This window comes from Magnolia sinica, chromosome 9, assembly GCF_029962835.1.
Source record: "Magnolia sinica isolate HGM2019 chromosome 9, MsV1, whole genome shotgun sequence".
Taxonomy (NCBI): domain Eukaryota; kingdom Viridiplantae; phylum Streptophyta; class Magnoliopsida; order Magnoliales; family Magnoliaceae; genus Magnolia; species Magnolia sinica.
Window position 1 is genome coordinate 6,597,204 of NC_080581.1, and position 16,953 is coordinate 6,614,156.

The 16,953-nt window shown below is 42.3% G+C and overlaps 1 protein-coding gene across 1 annotated transcript; it reads right to left on the reverse strand.

Annotated features, from left to right (window-relative positions):
• Nucleotides 1-2,332: 2,332 nt before the first annotated feature.
• Nucleotides 2,333-16,614, reverse strand: LOC131256772 (anthocyanidin 3-O-glucosyltransferase 7-like). The gene is made up of 2 exons (XM_058257813.1): nucleotides 16,054-16,614; nucleotides 2,333-3,527 (listed from the first exon to the last, which is right to left on the reverse strand). The coding sequence occupies exons 1-2, from the start codon at nucleotides 16,544-16,546 to the stop codon at nucleotides 2,647-2,649; spliced, it is 1,374 nt and encodes a 457-aa protein (XP_058113796.1). The 5' UTR covers nucleotides 16,547-16,614; the 3' UTR covers nucleotides 2,333-2,646.
• Nucleotides 16,615-16,953: the final 339 nt, after the last annotated feature.

Consider the following 16,953-nt stretch of genomic DNA (forward strand, 5'->3'; position numbering starts at 1 on the left):
ATTTATAACCCTCTGACACTACTTACATATTTAGTTGTGAATCTGCTAGATAAATACGTATTATAGAATGAGTCATTCCCGAGATATATCACGCTTTTTTTTCTTGTGTGATCATCAGCGAAGATCTCAGGGGGATAATCCTACCTGTATATGAAGGGGATCTCCCCTCCTCTCTTGTGATATCTAAGGTCGAGGTCGATAGCCGAAGCCAACCTCTGCAGTCGGGGCCCTTAGTCGAAGATGGTCCTCAAGGTTGACGAGACTGTGGGGCATCAACTAGGCGACTGATGCTGTCATTCATGGTTGTCACTCAGATTGGTCACGGAGGTCAGGGTCAGCATTTGAGGTCAAGCTAACATCTAACCTCATGTCGAAGCCATTTCCCTTGTTATTTCTATCTTGTTCCAGGTGTTTGGTCGGTCCAATTTTACCTACAACAATGACAACATAGTGGATATTTTAATGAAGCTTATTATAAGAAAGAAGTTTGTTTGATATAGTACTTCTCTTGGACCTCTCATTACCTAGAGAATAATGGTGCATGGGTAGTTACTATTGTGAGTGTTTGTTCAGTTATTAGATAAATTACTCTTCAAGTAGGAAAGCATTGAGATGGTGACTTCTCACCGCACTATGACAGTGGCGTGTATATTCCCATAACACGTATCCCATAAGGAGACACCCTGTCCCATCCTTTCGTGTGTGCATGCATACACATGTACCTATAAAGCCAAGTTTCATTAGGTTTTAAATAATCTCACTTGTGGTATGGTCTATGTAAGGATAAGCATAAGTAGAAAGTAGGTATTTTATGGTCAATTTTTTGATGAGATCATTTTTATATAGTGAAAGAATGAGAAAAATATATTTTATATCTTTATTTTCTTTTATTTTAATGAAGGAGAGAGCAAACCATCCTATCAATGCTTGTGCACATATGTTAAACTTGTAGGCATTGTCTCTTCTTTTAGCTTTTGTCTTTTGGTTTTTAGTTAGGCTCATTTCCTTTTATGCTTTTCTACTGCCTGCATAGATAATGTTCATGTGTTTTTTTTTATGCAACATTTTGTATTATAAGGAGTAGCATATCGTATGGAAAGATGCACCTAATTTACATTAATATCACCTTCCCACGTGTGCTAAGATATAGATGGTACCTAATTTACAATATTACCTTTCCACGTATGCTAGCTATTAATAGATTGCACCTAATTTGCATATCACCCAACTACACAAGTCTATAGTAATCAGCAAAGGTTCAAGCCATGTAGGGTCCTCATGATGAGCGAGTGCCATCCAACACTCTTCTATCGTTAGGTTCATCCATTTAAGTTCTCTGTGAGATGGGCCACACATGGAAGAGTCGGTCATGTTGAAATTTGTGGTTTTTTGAAACAATAATTCAAAATTTTAAATATTTAAAAATTTTGGGATTTTGCTGCCAAAAAAGATTTTTGGGAATTTCAAATGGAAAAGTGCAGTGTGTGCTTTTTGTCCCACATCGAAAATGATAGGAGAAGATTTAGGGTTTATATGTGGATGTGTGTAGTATTCTTACTTGGACCTTTGGAGATTGAGACGCTCGGTTTGCGTGGAACATACGCACGTGCGCGCTTGGGCACGAACTAGGGCGTGGGCAGTGTGGCTGTAGTGGCGCTAGTTGGTGCACTTCGCACATGCACATTGTATCACAGAGTGGTCGCTCCCTCGTGACCTTATGCGAACCGTCGCAAGCCGGTGCAGTTGGTTTAGTAGGAGCTTAGGTGCGATGGATCTGAAATGAGTCAGGGCTTTATAAGTGACTAGGTACAGTAAGATCTTTGATCTGAAATGGTCAGCCGTTTCTGAAAATGACTAGCTACCTTGAAAGCCACAACGGTTTGAAAACGAACAGGCCATGATGATCCAATAGTCAGATCTTTCGATTCGACGATAAGAAACGATTGAAATTAATGATCAATGGTCAGAAATATTTTTCAAACGTTTTGAACCATTGATAGCCACCCAACAATGGTCCACTCCCTGGTGCCTATATAAAATGGACCATTCCGGTCCAAATTTCATCATCTCGAACACAAACCTCTCCCTTTCCATCAGATTCTCCAAATAGCATCTCCGTTTAGAATACTGTTAAAACACACCCACTGTTTGATTCTGCTAGACAATCTGCTATGTTAAATTATTCCTAAGTGGATCCATCATGATTTCTGCACGCGGGATCCAAACAAACTTTTCCTATACTGGAAGCAATTCACCTGTAACCCATTAGCAATTGATAAGGGGACGAATCATGCTTTAAGGACAACTTATGTTTTTACATGATTCAGCCTAGTGAAACAAAATAATTAAATTTTATTTCATTTTATTTTTATTTTCCAATATAACCAACGCATTTTTTCCAACAGGTCACGCCGAAATACTCTCACGTGCATGGCACTTACATTTTACTAGTGTATATAAGAGCCACGTGTGAATAGGACAACAAGAAGTAAAGGAGTCTTAGCCTTAAGTAGAAAACACTCAATAGTCCACTTACACACAGGCATAAAATTCAAGTATCTCAAACTCTTAAAGTTCTAATGAACATATAAAAAAATAAACTAATTTTCATCCCTTAAGAAAATATCAATCAAGAGAAAAACCCTTTCAACGACCAGAGACTATTATTTCCAAAAGCTTATTGAAACTCTCCACAGAACTCCCGCCATTTCCAACCGCTTCCTTAGCCATCTCACTCAGCGCGCGAGCCCTCTCTCTCATTCCCTTCCCTTCGTCCTTCCTCAACACCAGCTCGATGGACCCCACCACCCTATCCCTCGTCAGCACCCCACCGTCCACCACCATCCCGATCCGCCACACGTGCGACACCATCCGAGCGTTCAACATTTGGTCCCCGAAAAGCGGACGGCAGATCATCGGCACCGAGCCCGTGATGCTCTCCAACAATGAGTTCCACCCGCAGTGGGTCACGAACGCTCCCACCGCCACGTGGCATAGAACCGCCGGCTGCGGTGTCCATGGGACGACGAGGCCTCTCCCAGCCGTCCGATCCAGGAATCCAGCTGGCAACATTTCCCTCGCCTTCTCCGGTAGGGACCACAGAAAGGGGGTCCCACTGGCCTCGAGACCCTCGGCCAGGGCTACCAGTTCTGCGGGCGGAGGTGTCATCATGGAGCTGAAGCTAATGTAGGTGACGGAGGAAGGATGATGGGTGAAGCGGTCGAGCCACGTGAGGGAGGCGTGAGGATCGGTCTGTTGTAATAAAGGGGACATGAGGTAGAGAGGACCGACGGGTAGACAGGTAGGGAGTTTGGACTTGAGGTCGTTTAGGTTGGTGGAATCTAGGCCGTTGAAGGTGTTGATGGCCACGGCCCTACCACGTGTCAACTGCTTGCCCATGCGGTGGAGGAGAGACGAGAAGAGGGAATTCAGGTCGCCGAAGACCACTCCTTCGGGAAGGTCACATACTCGCATTGCGGAGTAGCCCGGGACGAAATCCAGTGGCTCGTCTCGCCGCGTCGCCACGACTGCCACGTGTCAGAAAAAGTAACATTAAAATAATAATAATAAGCAATTCCTGACCTTTAAAAACAACAGGAGCCGGCACGGGACGCGGTTTGGCTAGTGAGGCTGCCATCAGCCTGCTGGCTAGTGGTCGGGGCTATGTGGACACTACCATGATGCATGATGTGTGTTTTATCCCCGCCGTCCATCCTCTTTGAAAGATAATTTTAGAGCTTGATCCCAAAAATGAGGTAGATCTAAATCTCAGGTGGATCACACCATAAAACAGTAGTGATTGAATATCCACCATTAAAAACCTCTTAGAGCCCACTGTATGGTGATTTGACGTATAACCTGTTGATTAGCTAATACAGACTTGGATGAAGGGAATATATATATATCAGGTTGATCCAAAACTTTTGTGCCCCCTGAAAAGTTTTTAATGGTGGGCGTTGAATCAACACTGTGCGGTCCACTTGATATTTGGATCAACCTCATTTTTGGGCTCATACCATAAAATGATATGGAAGAATGGATGGACGGCATAGATGAAACACATACATTATGGTGGGTCCCACAGACAACTGACCACTAGCCATTGGCTAGTGGCAGGGTGAGGAGCCAATCCGTTTCCACCGCACGGAGTAAAATCTGTGGAGCCCACACTGATGTATGTGTCTTACGCCGTGCATCCGTTTTTCCATGTCATTTTAGTGAGAATAGCTTAAAATTGAAGCACATCCAATACTCAAGTGGACCACGCTATAGTAAACAGTGTGAATTGAATGGTTACAGTTGAAAACTTCTTAAGGGCCACCAGAAGTTTGAAGTTTTGGATCAAGCTTATATTTGTGTTTTCCCTTCGTCTAGATCTGTATGACCATGAATAAGTTTGGATGGTAAATAAAACGGTGGAATAAGTTTGGATGGTAAATAAAACGGTGGCCTTAGAAAGTTTTCAACCGCAGTAGTTTAATTCTTACTGGTTTTTATGGTGTGATCGGCTTAGAGCTGTACACGAGTCGAGTTAGCTCACTCGACTTGACTCGGAAAAGCTCGACTTGCCTCGGCACGAAATTGGATTCAGACCAAGTACAGGTGGAATTTAGAGCTCGAAAAAAATTTCAAGCTAAGTTGTGCATACATTCCCCATGGGATCAGCTGGTGGTGAAGAAGGAATGGATACAAAACAAATTGCTAAAAAAAACTTTATATTATAAAACTATCCTTGTATCTTGATTTTGATGCTATTTGCTAAGTGTTTGATGAAATACCTGTAAATTGCTACTACTGTTTTATATTCTATAAGAAATTGAAGATGCACTCTATATGTTTGGGAAAATATCACACGGGCTCAAACTTGGCTTGAACTGGCCCGAGCTGCTGACTGAACTGAGCTGAGCTAGCCAGTCAAGCTCAAGGACTGAGTTGAGCTGAGTTCGAGTTGGGATTAGCTACTAGCTGTGCCAAGCTTGACTCAGTTCAACTTGTGTACAGCTCTAGGTCTACTTAAGTTTTGGATCCTTATCATTTTTGGGTTCATGCTCTAAAATAAGTTGAAAAAGGATGAATCATGTGAATAAAACACATACATCATGGTGGGCCTCACAGAGCTTGGGCAGTTAGCCACACGCTGATACCCCCCACCACAAGCAATCTACTTGGAGGTGATAAACGTGATAGGTACACCTCATAGAGCTTGGACGGTTTTGATCATCCGATCATAATGATTTTTTTTTACAAGCTGGACCTAATGAACAGTCGAGACAAGTGAAGGAATGCCAGCGACTGCAAATGCAACTGTATATACGTTAAGGTTTAGGTGCACTCATTCCATTAGACCATTGCTTCACAATTTAGGGGTGTGGCCCGTTGGATGGTCAGGTTTTCTGCCCGGCTTGAATCGGAGTATCAGGGACAAGGGATAGGCTTGGGCTTAAAAGTCCATTTTAAAATCCGGCAAGGCTTGGATGTAGATGTCCAAAAGCTTATAAGCTTGTCTAGGTCTGGTCATGAAAGCTTGCAATTTTATTTTATTTTTTATAATACATCTCTCCTTTGATCATTATCGAGCCTCCATCCCTGGCAAGGGTTTTTTATAAAATCTAGAAAATTACAAGAGAAAAGAGATTTTGCTCAGAGAGGGGTTTGCACTGCCTTAGCTGTGAAATCTGCTTGTTGAGGTTTCCATGAGAGTTTCTCCTTTTCCTCCATTAGAGGAAAATCATCTCTCTCGCTCTTTCAACCTTAACCCAACTCTCTTCTTGATTTGGTTTCGGGTTTAGGCTGGACTCTGGCTCAAGGGTGGTAAAACACTGAGGGGTGGACTCGAGCTGGATTATTTTAGCCCATCATAGGCCAGTTAGCACTTCTACCAAACATTAGAAAGTGCGGACCGAAATTAATAGAGCTTGGACCGGTCCTGACCAGGCCTGTCGATACCCCTACATCACGTGGTTATGATTAGGGTTGTCAATGAGCTGGGTTAGGTCTGGGCCAAGCTCTGTCCAAGCCTGGCCTACAATTCTGAACCTAAGCCCAAATTAATTGTTCAGCCCAAGTTCGGCCCGAGATATTTATAAAAAGTCTGACCTGAGTGCGCCTGAGCCCCGAGCCCAAGACCTGAATATCTTCATGGATAAATGATATTTTGGTGTGCCTCATATGTGAGAGAGAGTGAGAGAATGAAAGAAAAGGGAGTGAATTAGGTTTAGAAAAGATCTATCGGGCTGGGCTAGGTTTATGGGCTTTTGGGTTGCTAAGCCTGAATTTGGCCCGATTTACAATCAGGCTCAGAGTTGGGCATCGAGTCTAGTCAGACTGAGTAAGGGCTGACCCGACTCGATCGGTTTTGAAATAGGCCTGACCCGAACTCAACCCGACTTGGTACCCAAGTCTAGCATGCCTGACCTGATTCGAGTCCAGGTCTGGCCTGGATTAATCCGGACCGAGTCCAACCTGGTCAAAAGTACCGAGTCGGGTCGAGTTGGCACTGAGTCGGATCGAGAGATGATGGAGGGAGGGAGTGGAAAGAAGAGAGAGAGAGAGGAGGAGGAGGAGGAGGGTGGTGATGGTGGTGGGTGGCTGCCGAGCTTGGAAGAGGAGGGAGGGAAGGAATGAAGAGGAGGGTGGTATTGGTGGTGTGTGGTTGTCGGGCTTAAAAGAGGAGGATAAGGGAGTGAGAGAGAGTTTGAGACCGGGTTGGGCTCGAGATTGGATGTGGTGTGTGTAGGGTTCGAAATACTTCGAAATTAGAATTTTTTTTATTATATATATACCCGAATCCGAGTTGAATCAGGTTTCAAATTGAGTTTCGACTTGAGTTGGATCGAGTTACTGGGTAACTCGAACCCAACTCGGTTTGAGTTCGAATTAGGTGAAGCCTACTCGGTTCGGACCGACCCACCCATTTGGTTCGGGTTAAGTTGTCTGGTGCCCAGTTCTAATCAAGCTCTTGATTTAAGCCCGAGCCAGAGCGTTGGGCCTTATACACCACCTGAAACCCGGCCTAATAATGGTCAAGCCCGTCTCAACTACCCACCTGCCCCATTGACAGAGTTAGGATAGATGCCTTACTGCATTATGGTGCACTAAATCTTCAATTGGGTTTTGAATCTTTTTTGTAGTTTGTGGCCAGCATCACCGCGACCACGCGTGCCTGGTTTCCACCATTGATGCATGCATGTTAATGATCAGGCCCATTCATCAGGTCATGTATGGATGCCTTAACCAAATAAGCAGTGTTGGCCGCTTATCAGAAAGATCAAACCTGTATGAAGAAAATTAACGGTCTATCTTTCTCGTGCATGTGATGCTTACTTGGTGAGTGCTGTTAAATGTCATCACCACCTCTCTTGAATATTCTAGAGTCTTCCGGAAACTTCCAGACATTTCTTAAAAATTCTAGAATTTTCTAGAATCTTCCGGAAACTTCTAGAATTTGATAGAGTTTTCCTGACTCTTCTGGAATGTTCCGGACTATGCTAGAACCTTCCGGATTCTCTTAAAATGTTCCAGAATATAATAGAACCTTATAGGATATTTGAAAGCTTCTAAAACTCTTTAAAGTTGTGTTGACTCTAGAATCTTCCATAGCCCTCTATAAATATGGGAAGAATCTCATTATGTACACACATAAACAACAAAAAGTGAGTTTAAGAGTGAAAGCAAGGTGTCCAAGTATTAAAAGTTTAAAAAGAGTTTTTTCTTGTGTGTGAGAGTTGTCATTCAAGAGTAATAGTTTGTGAGTGCTGTAAAGTGTACCCTTGTTGCTTACAAGTATTTGTAATAAATATAATTACATTTACTTGTCGTGTTCAACTCTTCAATTTGGTATCAGAGTGAGGTTTGGTCAGGATCCGTTTTCTAAGGTGATCGTGCACAGTTTGGAGACTGTGAAGTTTGTTGGCTTGCTTGATAAAGGGAGTGATAATCACACCAAGTCACGATGACGGATCTTATGGACACAACAAGCGGAGTTACGAGGCTTAATAACCACAACTATCAAAGTTGAAGGAATCGCATTAAGTCCTACCTTAAAGGGCAGGACTTGTGGGAGGTTGGTAATGAGAATGAGATTACCCCACCTCCTAAGGAAAATGCTGAAGCACTCCGAAAGTGGAAGATTAAGGCCGGGAAGGCAATGTACATACTCAAGTCAACCATTGAGGATGAGTTGCTCGGGCGAATCAAGGATGACGACATGCCCAAGATGGCATGGGACACCTTTACATGATTGTTTTCAAAAATAAATGATGCTTGACTTCAATATTTGGAGAATGAGTTAATGTCCACCACCCAAGGTAATAAGTTTATAAGCGAGTACTTTACAAGAGTAAAGGATTTATGCCGTAAAATTTCAGAATTGGATCCTAAAGCAAATATTTATGAGGAAAGAATGAGGAGGATAATTATACATGAGTTGAAGCCCGAGTATAATGCTTTTATCACGGCAATACGAGGTTGGCCTACTCAACCTACTCTCATAGAGTTGGAGAATTTGTTGGCCAATCAAGAAAATTTATGCAAACAAATGGCTGGAGCATTAATAAACAAAGAAAATGAAGCACTCTACTACAATAATAAAAAAGGCGGACATCGACAACAGAACAGAAAGGGCGAACAAAGTCAGCAGAACTTTAAAAAGTGAGAAGCATAAGGAAGAAGTCTTCGGACAGGGGGAGTTCAATCCAACAACAATACAAATGAACGATGATCCTCCGTATCTCGAAGGTATGATATAGAGTGTTTCAATTGTAGCAAGAAAGGTTACTTTTCAAAAAATTACTGGTTCAAGAAAAAATCAGCCGAAGGTAACTTGGTGACTTCTAGAAATCACCAAGAAGACAGTAAAGATGACTGGGACTTTCAGGAATCCTTAGCAGTGTCTGAATCCATCAAAGGAGATTGTTCAGAGAATGAGATAGATTTTGATGAACCACTCAAGTACTCTAACATAGTCACTAACGAAGTAACTGCTTCCTCAATAGTACAGAGACAGGTGAAATAGCCCTTGCCATAGTTTCTAATTAAGGAGCTATCAACTACAGTGATGATTGGATCATTGATTAAGGGTGCTCAAATCACATGATAGGTGATAAGAAGAAATTGTCAAGTTTATCTGCCTACAAAGGAGATCGGGTGGTGGTAACAGCTAATAATTCAAGGTTGCCGATAACTCACGTAGGTACGACTACTATCACACCTCGATTTAACTCTAATCAAGTAAAGTTGAAAGATGTTTATCACGTGCCAGAGATGAAGAAAAACCTATTGTTAGTATCACAACTGACATCTTCTGGTAATTATGTGGTCTTTGGACCGGAGGATGTTAAGGTGTACCGAAACCTTAAACCGTTAGGTACACCTATCATGGAAGGACGACGCTTGGAGTCAATTTACGTAATGTCAGCTGAATATAGATAAGACTCGAAAAAATGAGACTGCAAATCTCTGGCATACATGTTTAGGGCACGTGAGTTATCATAAGCTGCAGATAATGATGAAGAAGGCTATGCTCAAAGGTCTTCCCTAGCTGGATGTTCGAGAAGATATAATTTGTGCAGAGTGTCAATATGGTAAAGCACACCAATTGCTATATGAAGAGTCAAAGTTTAGAGCTAAAGAACCCTTGGAGCTTGTCCACTCAGACGGTTCGGACGGGTAAAACAGGCATCAGTTAGTGGCATGCGTTACATGGTGACCTTCATTGACGACTTCTCAAGGTACGTTTGGGTTTACTTCATGAAAGAGAAGTCAGAAACTTTATTAAAATTTAAAGAATTTCGAGAGAAGGTCGACAGTGAGTTCGATAGAAGGATCCGATGCTTGCGAACGGATAATGGTGGAGAGTATACGTCAAATGAGTTCTCAAATTATCTAAATGAGTGTAGAATCCGACGATAATTGACTTGTTCGGGCACTCCACAACAAAATGGCATTGCTAAAAGAAAAAATCGTCACCTTGCAGAGATATGTTGGAGCATGCTACATGCTAAGAATGTGCCCAGTCGATTCTGTGCAGAGTGCATGCAAACGGCAACTCATATAATCAATAGGCTACCACAAGCAAAACTAGGCTTTGTCTCACCCTTCAAGAAGCTATGGAACATAAAGCTCAAGGTGAGTCACTTCCGAGTCTTCGGATGTATATGCTATGTGTTTGTGCCTAATCACTTGCGTAGCAAGTTCGATAAGAAGGCAATTCGTTACATCTTTTTGGGCTATAGTAGTGAAAAGAAATGGTGAAAATGTTGCAACCCTGCAACTGGTCAGTGCTACACATCGAGGAATGTAGTCTTTAATGAAGCCTCATCATGGTGGTCGCCACTGAAGGAGCTGCCAAACTCTCAAGACTTGGAAGATAAACTGCATGAGAAGACAGGGGAGACAAGGGAAGGAGAAGAATCTCCTAGTTCAACTAAGGAGTTGATGCCTACAGCAGGAGATGGTGAGCAAGTGCCTAATCTGTCTGGAATACCAGATAAATCGATGAGTCTATGGCAAACTGGAGTACATCAAAGTAGTCTAGAAGAGCTTCGCTCGGGTCAACAGGAGGTTGCGGTAGACAACCCACCACTTAGGAGGTCGACTAGACAGAGAAAGCCTAATCCAAGATACGTGGATGCTGCCTTAGCAAAAGAAGAGACCGTGAAAGAGCCAACAACATTTGAAGAAGCATCCCGAGACATAAAATGACAAAAGGTGATGGAAGAAGAGATTAAGGCATTGAACCAAAATCAGACTTGGGAACTAGTTCTAAGACCCAAGGATGTGAAGCCGATATCATGCAAATAGGTGTACAAAGTCAAGACTCGCCCCGATGGATCAATAGAAAGGTACAAAGCTAGACTAGTGGCTAGAGAATTCTCACAAGAACATGGGTTGGACAATGATAAGACTTTTAGCCCAGTAACAAAAATTACAACGGTGCGAGTACTATTAGCACTTGCAGCGAGCAAATCTTGAAAACGGTGGCAGATGGACGTAAAGAATGCCTTTCTACATGGAGAAATTGATCGAGATATCTACATGGAGCATCCAAATGGTTTTCAGAGTAAAAGGCATCAGAATTATGTCTGTAAACTAAAGAAGGCCTTGTATGGGCTTAAACAAGCACCGAGGGCATGGTACGGCAAGATAGGGAAATTTCTAGTGCAAAGTGGGTTCTTGGTGGCACCTACAGACTCCAGTCTCGTTGTAAATTTCCAGAAAAGTAAACTAGCAATAGTGCTAGTGTACGTGGATGACTTGATCATTACTGGATATGATGACGGTGAGATTAAAAGGACAAGAGAGAACTTGTCCCTGCGATTCCTAATGAAGAAACTTGGAGAACTGAAGCATTTTCTTGGACTGGAGATTGACCGAAGCAACAAAGGCATATTCCCCTGTCAGCAGAAGTACGCTAAAGACTTATTAAAGAAATATGAGATGCTCGAATGCAATCCAATTACCACACCTATGGAGGCTAATGCCAGGCTATGTTCAAAAGAAGGAAAAGACTTGGAAGATGCAACTATGTACCGACAAATAGTTGGTAGTCTAATCTACCTTACATTATTGCGACCAGATATAGCTTACACAGTTGGTGTGAATAGTCGGTTCATGCAAACACCAAAGAAGTTGCATCTTGAAGCAGTACGTCAAATACTGAGGTATGTGAAGGGTACAATAAACCTTGGTCTATTTTACAAGAAAGGTGGAGCATGTAAGATAGTTGGGTATTGTGATGCTGACTATGGTGGTGATCATGACACACGACAATCAACTACTGGATACGTATTCAACCTCGGCTCAGGAGCAATCTCTTGGTGTAACAAGAGACAACCTATAGTATCTTTATCAACCACGGAGGCTGAATACAGTAATGGCACTGGTAGCCCAAGAAAGCACATGGCTTATACAGTTAATGAGAGATCTTCATCAACCAGATGATTATCTAATGATATTGCGCTGCGATAATCAATCAGCAATCTGCTTGGCTAAGAATCCAGTGTTTCATGCTAGGACCAAGCATGTAGAGGTACACTATCACTTCGTGAGAGAGAAAGTACTTCAAGGAGAAATCGAGATGAGTCATGTGAAGACCGACGACCAAGTTGCAGACATACTCACGAAATGACTTAGCAATGCTAAGTTCACCGAATTCAGAAAGCAACTTGGCATGATGACAAAGGCAGAATTGTGAGAGTTGGTGCTGAGGGGGAGTGTTAAATGTCATCACCACATCTCTTGAATATTCCGGAGTCTTCCGGAAACTTCCAGACATTTTCGAAAAATTCTAGAATTTTCTAAAATCTTCCGGAAACTTCTAGAGTTTGATAGAGTTTTCCTGACTCTTCTGGAATGTTCCGGACTATGCTAGAACCTTCCGGATTTTCTTAAAATGTTCCGAAATATAATAGAACCTTATAGGATATTTGGAAGCTTCTAAAACTCTTTAAAGTTGTGTTGACTCTAGAATCTTCCATAGCCCTCTATAAATATGGGAAGAATCTCATTATGTACACACATAAACAACAAAGAGTGAGTTCAAGAGTGAAAGCAAGGTGTCCAACTATTAAGAGTTCAAAAAGAGTTTTTTCTTGTGTGTGAGAGTTGTCATTCAAGAGTGATAGTTTGTGAGTGTTGTAAAGTGTATCCTTGTTGTGTACAAGTATTTGTAATAAATATAATTACATTTACTTGTCGTGTTCAACTCTTCAAGTGCACCACCTGAACTTTGGTATGTGGCATATTCAAAGTGCGTACTACCCAATGAATAACCTGGATCCATCCAACGGTGGAAATAAGCCCATGCTTTGTAGTTATGATGCAAGGCCCCACATACTACCAAAACCCAGTTAAGTGGAAGCCCAAACCTGTTATCATTAAGTAAAACGGCATGAGGGGCGAAATACATATCACGGATCCGCAAATACGGCACACGTGTCAGATATCGAAGCCATTTATGAGGCAGGTTGCAGTGTGAACTATTGCCATTGGACTTCTTTCAGACCAATGTTTTTGGTCCATCACATCTTCATGGTGTACCCTACCTGATGAATGGCCCAGATTTCCAAAATGCATGCTGTACACTCAAATCTCTGACACGTATTCTGCACATGAGCAGCTGCTTTCTGAATCAAGATCACAACTTACACACTTGTTTGCCATCTCTACTCTAATCTAATAAAAGTTTTTCAAATAAGAATTATTTTAACAAAGTCTTTTTGTTCTTAAGTTTTGTTTTCAATACTATGTTTGCTAAAATGATATTTTCAAAAAAAAAAAAAAAAAAAAAAACCTCTTATTTAATTGAAATATGCACATTTGAGTAAGATGTTTAAATAAAAGGTTTTTTTTTTTTTTGGAAGATCTTGACATTTGGCCATCCATTATGATGGAAATTGGATGTGAATAGCCCATTATAAGGAGCTTACCTTTGATGTGGATCATCCATCACATGGAGCCCACCTTTGATGTGGATCATCCATAATGTGATCCAAACCTTCAAAGTAATTCATCTATCATGCAAGGCCTGTCTTGTATGTAGACCATTCATCATTAAGGGTTGACCTTTGACATGGACCATCCATTATATGAGGCCCACCTTAATGTAGGTCATTCATAATGCTAATTGTCCTTTATGTGGGCCCCCTCAATGTCCACTACCCATCACATGAAATTCACATTTCATGTGTCCATGTGGGGTCCACCTTTGAAGGAGTTGTCCATCATGTAGGGCCCACTATTGATGTCTACCATCCATCATATGGCTCACCTTCTATGTGGATCATCCAAATGTTGGGCCACTTTGGATATGGGTCATCCATCATGTGAGACCTTGGATGTGGACCATCCATCATGTGAGCTCCACTTGATTTGGACTGTCCATCAGGAGTGGCCACGCATTGATGTGGGTCATCCATCATGTGAAGCTCACTCCATCGATTATGTAGGCCACCTTGATGTGGACCATTGATTATGTGTGGCCCGACCTTCAATATGGGTCGTTCATCATCTGAGCCCACCTTTGATGTCAATCGACCATCACGTGAGGCCACCTTTGATGTCCATCATCCATCATATGGCTTCCACCTTTGATGTGAACCGTGCGTTATGTGGGCTCACCTTGATGTGGACCATTCATCATGCGGAGGCATCTTCAATATGGGACGTTCATCATGCGAGCCCACCTTTGATGTCCACCATCCATCATGTGGGTCCCTCCTTTTCTATGGACTTTCCATCATGTGGGGCTCACTTGATGTGGATAGTCCATCATGTGGGGCCACTTTTTTAATGAGAGCCACCAATCATGTGGGACCTACCTTTGATGTTCAACATACATAATGTGGGTCCCACCTTTGTTGTGTACCATCCATCATGTGGGGCCCAACCTTTAATACAGGTCATAGATCATGTGGGCCCACCATTGAGGTCAACCTTCCATCATGTGGTCCCACCTTAAATGTCCACCATCCATCATGTGGGTCCCACCTTTGATGTGGATTGTCCATTGGGTGGGGCTTGCTTGATTTGGATCATCCATAATGTGGGGCCACACTTTGACGTGGGCCATCCATCAGGTCGGGCCCACCTTGATGTGTACCATTCATAATGTGGAGCCTTACCTTCAATATGGGTCATTTATCACATGGACTTACCTTGTTAAAAAGTTTAAGGACATTTGTTAAAAATTAGCTAAAATTATTTACCCGTTTAAGGTAAATAAACTCTTAAATAAAAAGTTACCTCATTACTTATTGTTAAAAGATAATAAATAATAAAATTAAATCTTTATCAAATAATTTATTTTTAAAATAAAAGCTTCTTTAAAAAAAAAAAAAAAAAACAAATAAGTTATTATTAGTAGCGATGCAAGATGGCCCCTTAGTATATGCTCTACGACAAAAGTGTGCACGCTTCAATGGACCCCCACAGCTACCGAGGTAGGTGGATCCATATCGATGAGGCCCACCATGCCTTACATCCATGTTGTCCATCTGTTTTAACATCTAATTTTAGGATATGGTCTAAAAAATGAAGCAGATTCAAATCTAAGGTGGAGTATACTACATAAAACAATGGCAATTACCCATTAAAAACTTCTTATACCCTAAATGCATATGCCTAAATTTCAAAAAAAAAAAAAAAAAACAAAAATATTAAAGTACATGGAAGAATGGATGGGACACAGCACATACACTGACACTGCCAGCAGTGACCTGGCTGAATGACAATAATGTGTGGGCTCCATCATAATATATATGTTTTTATCCATGCTTTCCATCTGGATTATTATTTTAAAAAATGGCATAAATCTAAAAATGAGCCAAATTCAAATCTCAAGTATATCACAGCATGAATCAAAAAATGACGAAACCCCACCCAAGAAAATGGGGATAATTGAAAGGGAAGTTAAAAACTTCTTAACTTTCGCTATCATGATTATTCATTTATTTGCCATCAAGCTTGTTAATCAAGGTCAGTAATACAGAAATATCATCTTGATCCAAAACTCTTGCAGCTGACGGAATGTTTTTAATCGTGGTCATTCAATAAATGATGTGATTCACCTGAAATTTGGATCTGCCTCATTTTTAGGATCATATCTTAAAATGAACTGGAAAAATGGATAAACGGTGTGGATAAAACACATACATCATGGTAATGCCCACAGAGCACCCTCTATTATCGACACGCTACTGGCAGTGTGATGCAATCAGCGTCCCATAAAAACGAACAAGGTGGCATGAAGGCTCGATGCATTTGCATCCTCATAATACATGCGACAAACATGTCCGCTGATCAGGACCGTCGTTCTGGTGGGCCACCACGTACTGATCGTCCAAATACAAAGCGGCAAGCGGATTGGACTGTGATATCAATCCGATCAGTTGCCTGAAAAATGAACGGTTAAAGAAGGTCCGTACAAGAGTTCTAAAATCACACCCATTTTTTCGGACTAAAGCACGCCAATTGGGTGACCGACCAAAGATGAACGGTCCTGATACCCGGAATTAAGGAGAACAAGAAAGAAAGAGCTGGAGTCTGATCGATTACCATCTGGTCCGGTCCCTAACTTGCGCCGGAGGAGCTCCGTATAAAAATGCGCCGCGAGACTAAAAGATCCGCTTGTCCAAACCGGGACCCACGGTACGCCCCTCTCCTCCGCCATATCTGCCGCGAACCACAGAAACGAATCGGTGAGCACGCAGGTCACCTCCCCGATCTCTTTCACCACAGCCTCCAACGCCTCTGCGAAATTCCCTGGCGTCGCCTTCAAGAACCGCTCGATGGCCTCCAGCGGATTACCGAGAGGGACGTAGTTCTCAGGCAGACCGTCCGACACGTCGTAGAACTTGAGATTAGGGAGGGGGCCGGATGCGGCGACGATCGACGAAATAGAGCCGTTGGATTTGGGGGTGCTGAAGAAGGAGAAGCTGGCGTCCGCGGCGTTAGCGGCGAGCCGGTGGGAGAGGGAGAGGAGAGGAGCGGCGTGGGTTCCAAAGGGGAATGCGAAGATCGCGACGTGGGGTTTCTTGGGAGTGACCATGGCTGCGGTCGGGTTTGGGGTGCGCACGTTAAGAGAGCGTGCGTAGGTTTGTCACTGAAAAAGGATAAAAGGTTGGTGGGTTTATAGAATAGAAAGCGGCTGATCTGTCAACGTAGTAGGCTTTTCCCTGACGGTGGAGCCCACCTTGATCTATGTATTATATATCAACGCCGTCCATTAATTTCTCCAGCTCATTTTAGCATATTTCCTGAAAAATGAAGCAAATTCAATTATTAAATGGACCACACCATAGGAAACAGTTTTCATTAAATGCCTACCATTAAGAACTACCTATGGCCCACAGTAATATTAATTTTCCATCCAATCTCTTGATAACCTCACAGAAACCTAGATGAAGGGAAAAAACAAATATCAGCTTGATCCAAAAATTTTATGATACTAGGAAT